At 41.4% G+C, this 10,440-nt stretch overlaps 1 protein-coding gene across 4 annotated transcripts in view; it reads left to right on the top strand.

Annotated features, from left to right (window-relative positions):
- Positions 1–290: 290 nt before the first annotated feature.
- The window catches only part of SAMD3 (sterile alpha motif domain containing 3), a 53,485-nt gene continuing 43,335 nt past the window's right edge, over positions 291–10,440 (top strand). For 2 of the 4 annotated variants that reach the window (XM_032843463.1, XM_032843460.1), the window contains exons 1-3: positions 1,776–1,945; positions 2,601–2,790; positions 5,858–5,965. In XM_032843463.1, coding sequence (XP_032699354.1) covers positions 1,867–1,945; positions 2,601–2,790; positions 5,858–5,965 — 377 coding nt within the window. In that variant the 5' untranslated portion in view covers positions 1,776–1,866. Of the gene's footprint in view, positions 357–1,598; positions 1,611–1,775; positions 1,946–2,600; positions 2,791–5,857; positions 5,966–10,440 lie in introns of those variants that run through there. The other 2 variants (XM_032843462.1, XM_032843461.1) reach the window with 2 other exon arrangements.

The following is a 10,440-nucleotide window of genomic DNA, read 5'->3' as shown; positions in this document are numbered from 1 at the left end:
TTTTTTTTCTTTTCTATTATTTTTTTAAAGTCTTACTTTTCACAAGGAAGCCAGGAGTGTGACAGGAAGGTGTGATTTTTAATTTACACCAGAGTCTTGCAAATAATGACTTTTCACACAGTGCTATTGCAGCTTAGCCTAAGGGAGGAGTTTTGTAGCTACTGTTGTTTTAGCGAATTAAATCCACTGCTGTAATTCAACAAGCTGGTCTTCTGTGTTTAACCCTTGTTTTCAGTTTTGCAGCTTGGTGTTTGTGAATGCATATGAGAATGTAGCTTATTACTTTGAAGTGGACTTGTTTTCGAGGAAATGGATTTTGAAGACCGCTATCTTTTCAGATGGTTGCAGTCTGAAAGGTAACATGTTTCCTTCCCCACCATGCCAACTGTGATGCTAGAAATTCTAACGGACTCAAATCCGCAAAAACGAAAAACACAATAATAATAATTTTGAGAACTTCTGGCAATAAAATTTAAATACACAATCTAATAAATATCTGTATCTTTCCTTATGGTTCCATTTCTTTAAGAGTAGCTTTGTGCTATTTTCATAGAAGAGTCAGCGTCTCAATGTACAGTAAATCTGCATCATTTAAAGGAGTAAATAAAAAGTAATGCTAAAAGATGAAAATGTTTTGTTTTGTTTTGTTTTGTTTTCAGTTCCTCCCTGGTCCATTTAAAGTAATTTGGATGGAATTATAAAAAATAGGGACTGAGATACTAAGAGAAATTTTAAAAATTACTGAAATTGATATGCTTTTTTAAAAAGATTATATTTATTTATTTGTCAGAGAGAAAGAGAGAGAGAGAGAGCATAAGCAGGGGGAGCAGCAGGCTCCCTGCGGAGCAAAGAGCCCCATGTGGGACTTGATCCCAGGACCCTGGGATCATGACCTGAGCTGAAGACAGATGCTTAACCAACTGAGCCAGCAAGGCATCCTGAAATTGGTACACCTGTTAAAATTTTCTAAGCAGTTGCAGAAGAATAATGGCATGTAAAAATAACTGAATAGTTGAAGAACATATCTTGCCAGCTTTGTATACACATCGTTCACTTAATGATTATTAACATATTTATCTTCCTATTTTAAATTTGCCCAATTCAATTCTTTTAAAGTTTTCAATCAACGTGCTTCTTTTTCCTAGTTATCTTACCAATCATAATGCTGTTTAATAAAGTTCTAGGACTGAATAGAATATAAAGGGTATTAACAGAAGGAAGGAAAGAAACATTCAGATTCTCTTGAGAAATCTGGTTGGTACTTCATCCCTTGTTAAACCAAAGTAATCAGGAGGACAAGCTGTCTTTCCTAGCTGGGAGCCCAAGGGGTTAAACAGTCTTGGTTTACTAAGTATCTCCGTCAGCTTTTATCTGATCCTTCCTCCCTTCCTCCCCTGCCCACCCCTTTTGTAAATGTCAACCACTTCCTGATGAGCCTAGTAGTGGTGAATTTCACACCTTTCTTTTCTTTGTGAGGAGACCTGGGTGTTAATGGTACAGGACTGGGTACCATTGTACCGCTTTGGCGGGCTGTTAGTAAAGCTGAGGGATGCCTGTGGAAAAAAAGTCAGAGAAGGTGAAGACATTCGAGAAAGGAGACTAGGAAATAGGTTCCAACCGGTCTCATTTTTTAAAAGAGTATTTGTTTTATTAGCAACTTTAAGATGTGTATTCGGGAAAGAGTAATTTTAAAGAAGCTTTGTGTTGAGAGTCTCAAAGAGTCTGGCAAAGGGAGGAGCTGAGATTAGAGAGCTGATTGGGGAAAAAACAAAAAACAAACAAAAAAAAAGAACAACAATCCCAGAGAAAAACGGAAGAATCCTTCTCTGACCTCTCATTCTACAGGTGTATTTACAGGACACAGCCATGGAAACCTGGTCAGTTGATCAGGTCTGCAGTTGGTTGGTGGAGAAAAACTTAGGAGAGCTAGTTCATAGGTTTCAAGGTGAGTTGTTTACACTTTGAAAAAATATTAACAGGGTAGCCTAGCTATTGAGTGTCCTCTGTTACTGGTAATTAGTTACTCTTGTTGGCTAATGCATGTGAATGTGGGTGCGGAGTTGCTACTTTGGGGAACTTCCCTTTCTTTACTGACTGTACCTAACATCCAGAGGAGGATGTAATATTCGAAAAAGAATTGAAATAAAGCCAAGTAGGAAGAGCTAGTCAAAATACACCTTGGCTATTGGCATTTGATACCGCTTTTGTCCTTAAAGAAGGCAGCCTGTGCTCTGATCAGTATTGGATTTACAAGTATTGGATATTGCCTGGGAGTTACTATTAAGAAGGATTTTCAGAGAAACCTTTTTTTCTTATAAAAACAGTGCCTCTTACAGAGAATAATCGGAAGTGGGGAGGCCCCCTGGGGAAGCAAAAAGTTTCTTTGTGACTCCATGTTCTGATACTTTCCTAGGAGCAGACAGCTGTTGGGAATGATAAGGTGTCAGTGTTCTTTCTTTGTCAAAGACAGATAATTTTGTAACTTCAGAGGGCAAGTTTAGATGATCCTTTTAACACCAGAAGTGACTTTGCCTGTTCAGAGTGTTGTGTGTGTGTGGACTGGACAAGCATTTGGAGACATTTATTTTTCTTTTTCCCAGAGGAAGAAGTAAGTGGGGCTGCTCTTCTAGCTCTTAATGATCGGATGGTTCAGCAACTGGTGAAGAAAATTGGGCACCAGGCTGTTCTGATGGATTTAATTAAAAAATATAAGCAGAAGAGTCAAAGACTGGAGCCCCTTGGGAGCCCTAGAGAAACAGCCCCCCTCGCTCAAGCAGGAGCAGCCCCGGAGTAAGTCTGTTCTTGAATGACCTTAGCTTTGATGCCGTGCTTTCTCGATGTGGACTAGAGCATGACATGTGGGGGTTAAAATGCTTTGAAAACTGTGACCACTTTCAGCCAATTTGTAGGCACAGTATTTCTAATATCTTTGTTAAGGACACTTTTGCAAAGTTTCATGAATCAATCTACATCTTTTCTTTTATTTTTTTAATACACTGCTTTTTGAACAATGACCCCAGTTGTTAGGGAAGTCCCATGAACTGGGAGTTCCTACATAGAAAGCTCTGTAGCAGGCGGTTGGAGTGTACATAGAACACCAGTGCAAAGGGACTCCTGCAGTTTGGGGTTTTTTAAAATCAGGTTTTAGGAAAGGCATCTTTTACTGCTCCTTTGCTTTCCCCCAAAACTGTTTATTTATTCATGTATGTATTTGCCAAGAATTTCTTATAGTAAGTAATTTATATTCTCCTCTAGAGGCTTTCGCAGTATCATTTGCTGAAGACTCTTGCCACAATGAGTTTTCTAATTTCTCAGGGGTATTCTTCGAATCCTGAATGCTATGATCACATCCCACAGAAATCACGTCGAAGAATTGGTGGTGCCTTTGAGATTCAGGGATGGTTTATTTATTTATTTATTTATTTATTTTGGTTGTTTTTGTTTTGTTTTGTTTTTATCACTGACTTCTGCAATGGAAAGAAGTGATAGCTGGAGTTACTAAATGAAAATGTTCACTTTACAAATTTATATGCCCCAGGATCATTTCAAGCATTCTGACTTGGTTTTTCTGTATTTGAGACTTTTTGCCAAGTTTCAAAGATTAAATAATTGCCACAGATCTATTATTCATTAATTTTTAAAGTAAGATTATGGTGTTTGATGAAATCTATTCTGTGTCTTTAGTTTTTCAGATTAAATCTGTAATAATTGTTGCCTTGCTCTTTGATAAGCAATACAAGGTTAAAGAGACTTGGCCTCAGTAATTTCTAGGATATTTGGGTATTTAGAACACAGGGTGGGGCAGGTGGTCTCGAAGGAGTGGTCCGTAATTGCTCTGAAGATTCTATCCTCCTAAACATTATTTAGGATTTCTCCTAAACATTGTTTTGACATATCTGTGTAAAAATCACACTCTTCAGTATGTGACTTCTGATGCAGTTCCCATAGCATGCTTTTACACCATTCCAGCAAAGGGTGGGTGTGAACCTTAAAGTAATTTCCCAGCATTCTTGGATGGGTTGGACTTCTAAGTTGGAAGTTCCCCTCAGTTGACTGGAATCTTGATATTGCCTGAGGAACAGCTTGGAAGAAAACAGACAGCCTTGTTTCCACTGTGGATCAGTTTACAGTGTTCTCCAGTAAATGAGAACTAGCTGGACTGCCAGGAAATCTGGGCTGCATTCCTGGTTCTACGACACATTGGACTGATTATGTTAAATGTTGACATTCCTGTTGCTTCATCTGTAGGTTGCGAAAAGTGATATAGTACCTAACTTCATGTTAATTCACACTGATATTGGTTGGATCATAAACTTTGAGAAAATCTTTCCTCCTTCAAAGCAGTCTCATGTTAAATTCAAAGCTTTGTTACCCTGGTAAAGAAAGCCATTTGCAAGTGTAGCCAAGACTTGAAACATTGGTAATCCAGGAATTGATGAGCGGGGGCTTTTCCCTCTACATGGTAAAGAGCTTAACCACTTTAAGGATTGATTAAATTAATCTGGTACAAAGCCACAGTTGCAGGTGGGGTTATTGGTTATACTTGGTTTAAGTGCTTATTGGCTATATTTGCTTATTGTCAAATAATATGTTGTCAAGTGACAAATATATTGTTGCATGAGAATATGCTATTTAATTAAACCCTTTCAGGAAGTGCTAACTAAAGATAGGAAACTGGGCATAGTAACCAGAACCCTGAAGCTAGGTTTCAAAACACTTGATTTCAAACCTTTCTTCTGATGATAGCTACTCATCTAACCTTGGAGATTTGCTTGGCTTTTTTTAGTTTCAACTGCAAAATGAAGTAGGTAGACTAAAAGATGCTTAAGACTCCTTCTAAAGAGTCGATAATGGCATTCTGGATCAGAGATTACAGATGGGTTTCAACTCGAGTGCAGACTTCTTTTAATGGCTAATGGTTGCCAGTATGTTCTTTTGAAAAGTATTTGCAGGACACATCTGGCCAGAGTATTTGGCATCCTATTCGGACTTGAGCAAATCACAGGAACGTGTAATAGGTGGGAGTATTTGCAGTTGCTTTTCGGTTGCTGTTGTTGCTGCAGCTGGTAGAGAAATCAAAGAAAGTCAGAAGACTGAGGTCAACTCCTGGCACCGCTCCTGAGGAGCCTGAGGTTGTGAACAACTTGCTTTTCCTTCTGGGCTTCAGCCGTACCAGCTGTAAAGGGGGGCAGTTAGTGGACTGTGGTTCTAAGGGTATTGGATTCCACAGAGAAGAGATGTCCCCCCCCCCGCCCAAAATGGCAGGGACTGGAGAAGGAATCTGATGTAGAGCTAATTACTCTTTTTTTTGGCAGAATAGGGATACTAACCAATAAAGATAACATTTTAAAATATATTTTATTTATTTATTTGAGAGAGAGACAGTGAGAGAGAGCATGAGAGGGGAGAAGGTCAGAGAAAAAGCAGACTCCCCACAGAGCGAGGATCCCAATGCGGGACTCGATCCCAGGACTCCGGGATCATGACCTGAACCAAAGGCAGTTGCTTAACCAACTGAGCCACCCTGGCACCCTAAAGATAACATTCTATTATCACCATCATTTCAAAGAAGAAAGGATTGCCATAACACCATTTATAATATGACCGATTGGAGCAAACAGCATTGTGAGCAGGTTATCAGTCTGCATCCCGGCATCTATGAACCACTGTGTGAGATGACTCCAGAGTGTCCTTTCTTTACTGTTCTCTTAGTTATAACCTTAACATGGAGCTGGAAGGTAGACACAGATTATGGTGTCACTGTGGGCTGTCTTCTACCCTCAGAGCAGCCATGAGATTCAATAGCTGTGGCTCCTGTTGAACAGCTTCTAACCCAACTCTTCTTTCTTGGTGACAGGGATGAACAATTCCCTAGTCCAGCCAACTGTGGGCAGCAGACATCCTCTTTCTATGCAGCTGAAAACCTTGAAAATGGACTAGTCGACCAAAGAGTACTGAAACAGAGGTGGGGTTGCTAACTTCTAAACATTTTAAAGCTGAATGATAATATTTGTCTTTATTTTTTATGAGATGTCCTGTGTTTAAATACATTTCTAAAGCAGGAACCTTTTGTTTTACCAGAAGGGAATCTTTAATCAAGTGATGAAGAGATTTGGTAAAAGATGAAGATAAAAACTTGTGATCTTTATATTGGAAAAGTGAAGTTTGGAGATGATAGCAAGCATCTTTCAAGTACATGTTAAGGAGAAAGAGGATTCCTCTGTCATAAACTGGGATGATTGTCAGTAGCCACAAAAATGTCATTTATTCAGGGAATAATACCGCATAGAGTATGCTTTTGTGGTGTCTTTGCTTTTGTTTTGAATTTTGTCATTGTAGCTGATTTAAGTTGACGGCTCTGATGGAGATGCTGCTTTGGCAAATATCTCCTTGTATTTCTACACTGGATTTTACGTGGTGTAGTATTTCCATATATGGGCTACATTGGATCAAAGGAAAACCATAAATCTAGAGAATTAGACCCAGGAATATGAAAGTCAGACAAAGCCTCGAGGGCAGATGTACGTAAGATGTGGTACAGAGTCATGGCGGTCTAATGGCGTTCCCCGGCCACTTGGCCTGTGTGGTTTGTGCATCAGTCATGATGCTTATGGTTTTCAGTCACCACCAACAAATGCTTTTCTTTAAATGTCCTGTCATTGAAGGGAGAGACGTCAACTCGCATAGGAGAATAATCAGGCAATAGTCAAGCTGGGGGTGGGGAGGAGTCAAGCTGGGGAGTGGGGGATCTTTATAGTTTTCATTCAACTTTCACATTATCATCTCATTCAGTCCACATCAGTCCTGCAAGGTGAGCATTATTCTCTCTGTTTGATAAATGAGTGAAACTGAGACTTAGGCAAGATCGGGCACGTTCAGGGTGGTATGGTCGTAGATGAAACTGAGACTTCAAGAAGTCTGGAGGCTTCTGGCTAGTTTTCCTAAATATGTCATTCTCACTTCAGGCAGGATCTACTGCCTTCAGGGGAGGGTCTCAGGGGACCACGGGCAGTAGCCTCAGGCCCCAGCAACCCCTCAAAGTTAGGAAAAAGCTGCACCTTTGATCAGGAGCTATTCCAAAATAGACTTTGGATCTGGGCTGTCCTTTCTGTCCTCTTTCCTTCTTCGCCATCTTCAACCTTGAACCTCACCCCTGGGCACAAAGACCCCAGCTCCCAAAGATCTCTTGGTATTAGAGCCCATCTTCCTTGATACCATTGCTTTCTGCTTGGGGAGGTGAACAAGTACGTGGACGGCAATGACCAAGGTGAGATATAGCCCCGATGGTCTTCCTGGTCTGAACTATAGTTCAGGAGATGTAAATACATTTTAATGATGGCTTCATTCCCCCTGCTTTCTGCCCATGAGTGCTTGTGGATTTTGAGTGTTCTCCTTTGATGGGCTCTGGGTGCATGGAATGAACCATGAGTTCTCAAGTACTCCTTCCATCAGCTTCAGCTTCCAGAAACAAACAGTCCCTTCTGTAACTGAGCTGAGCGCAGCAGAAGCCCATTGAAAGCACTCAGGGCACTGCTTTCAGGCTCCTGGAACACAATTCCAGGTAGTTGTCCCACTTTCATAGGACTTTTCTCTCCTTATTTGCTGCTGGTGGGTGATGAGGCTGTTGCCTTCTATGGGTTCTGTAGGTCTTTTCTCTTTTCTAAGTCTTTTTTTTTTTTTTTTTTAAGAGAGGAAGCATGAGTGGGGGTGGGGGACTGTGTAGGGGCAGAGGGAGATGGGGAAAGAATCTTAAGCAGATTCTGTGCTGAGCCCAGAGCCTGATGTGGGGCTAGACCTCACAATGCAGAGATCATGACCTGAGCCAAAATCAAGAGTGAGACACGTCACTCACTGAGCCACCTAGGCACCCCTCTCTTTTCTAAACCTTCAGACAATGTTTCATCCTCATAACGGTTCTGTGATACCAGCACAGAAGTATCATTACTGCATTTTTTTCACACGGCTGGTCAGAGGAACACAGGTGTCTCTCATCCCTAATAGCGCTTCACAGGAGGCAGAAAAAACAGAAATGGCTTAGAAATGGAGAGACAACAGAGGGTTTGGAAAGCAGAGCAGATACTCCCCTATCTTTCTCTGTAGCCGGTAAGTCTCTCCTAATCCCTGGGACTGCCTGTTGCCCTCTCCATCTACAAGCACCTCAGAGTTAAATATGTCCAAAAAGTGACCTCGTGTCCCCCACCTTAGTATTTACTTCAGTGCAAGAGACACAGATCCACTCCAACTAACCCCAGACAGGGGGAGTCTGTTGTAAGAAAAACATTTCATATCATATGCTGAGACAAAGCCTGTAAGTTCCCGGGGCAAAGAGGAAGCTGCCCCCCTCCACCCCCCATGGAGCCGTGTGATGGCCGTCTCCATCTCTGTTCTGCTTTCTTTGTCGGCCTTCTTCTCTTGCTTCTCACCACAAGGGTGAGTTTATCCCACTACTCATGGCTGTCCCTTACTGTTCAGACTGTCTGGCATGTGACTACCTTGCTGTAGCACTGACTTCGAAGAAAATTCTCCCTGAAAACTGCTCATCCCAGCCAACAGACTCAGTCTTTCAGTGCTGCTTTGTCCGGCGTCTGAGGGAGAGAAACTAAGGGGTCCAGCATGTACCCCATGTCCCCTCTTGGGCAACCAGCTGTGTTGTGGACAGAGGCAGATTAAATGCAATACACTTATTTTAAATATTTTCACTCTGGTCCTGCCTTTTATCCAGAGCCTTGCCTATGGGGGGTGAGGGAATGGGGGACTGGATTGAAGAATCCCTTCCCACATCCTGTCTCAGACAGGGACTCTGTCATCCAGCTGTGTGAGTTAAACTCACTGGAGCCCCCCTGCCTCCCTTCCTCCTTCCTCCTGCCCTTCTGTCTGGGGTGCTATTCCTTCAACAAGTATTGAGAAGGACCTGTTGCAAGGCTTTTGTGTTTGGGTTGTCCCCTTCCCTTTCCCATCATCTTTGAGGATTCTGCTCAAAACTTCTCATTTACAAGCCCCTCCATTTTATTATTCCAGGCCATGCAGAGAGCTCTTTTTCTATGTGTAGTACCCTCCTCTATGTATCTCTTGCTTTACTTTTAAACAGAGATAATGGAATTGATCACTTTAACATCTTGATTCCCTCATGAGACGGAAAACACCTTCTGGGCAAAGACCACACCCTTTTTGTCATTGTAAACACGGCACTGGCACAGTCCTCATGGTCTTTGGCACTCGGAATCTAAGTAGGAATTTTTAAATTGAACTGAAGGTACGCCATCCAATGAAAGACTTAATATATCTCCTTGGGGTGGGATATATATTTGAATAGCATCAATTTCTTTTTAGATCTCTTGATACAGTTCATGCTAAATATGCTGACTTTGTAACAGTTAAACTCCAGAGTTCATGAGTCACTCATCCGGAACAGGCTAGAAAGCTTATGGCATTTGGTTATAAGGCTTTCACAAAGCCATCTGGTCTCAAGAGACAGGGAGAGATAGTGGACTAAGTGTCTACTTGGGCACACACACCTGCTCTGGAATCCTGACTCCTCCACCTACTTGACAGGTGGTCTCTGCAAGATGGGAACTTCCGCCTACATATGTAGTTCTTGACGTCCAAATGGGATGGCATATTCAAGTACATGGCAACCATTATCACACCATACAAGGTGGCTCGAATTATTCCTTTGATATTTTTTCTATTGTCCCTAAAACAACCATGTGCTTTCCATCCAGATTATTTGCAAACAAGAAAGAAAAAAAATGCTCTAGAGGCAAGCTGACCACCTGAGCTTGGCCCTTGAAAAGTCTCTAGTAGAGATGTGTGTGTCCCAGTGGATAAATTTTGGGAGCCAGGGAAATGCTAGGATACTGTGATATAATGCAGGTTTCTCTGGTGATAGGTGACTGAATCGGTTAAATGCTCTTCCTCGATTATGAAGACCCATCTTAACAAGCACTGGTGACCCTTTGGAAAGAGATTTTTTTTTTTTTTTGCAACGCCATCCCTTGTTTTTCATTTACACTATTTGCTTCCCTTTTAGTGTTTAATAAGGCATGAAATCAAATAAGGAGGTAGAGGTTTCCTAAATGTTACTTAGAAACACTTTGCTTAAACTTTAAGTATACGTGTGCAGATGTTTTTGCTTCTCTCTTTGGGCATAATTATAAATTAGTCATGGTTTCATGCATATTTAAAAATTATTTTAATGATTTGTGTCATTGGTCTACATTTCCTTGGGAATGCAGAATGATCTTACCCGGCTGCCTGTGCCCAGTTAGGCAAATGACAGTGGGTCCCCACTTGATGTATTGTTTGTCGGCTCGATCACTCAGATAAGGGGCATCGCAGTCATCGGCGCATCTTAATCAGTGCCCAATAGAAGGAGGTTCAGTGAAGTGCAGCAAAGACAATACATGTAATAAATTGTCACAGGCCAGTAGAGCAAGGATC

The sequence above is a fragment of the Lontra canadensis genome, unplaced genomic scaffold, assembly GCF_010015895.1.
Source record: "Lontra canadensis isolate GAN:19392208 unplaced genomic scaffold, GSC_riverotter_1.0 scaffold141, whole genome shotgun sequence".
NCBI lineage: Eukaryota > Metazoa > Chordata > Mammalia > Carnivora > Mustelidae > Lontra > Lontra canadensis.
This window is presented reverse-complemented; position numbering and strand designations above follow the sequence as displayed.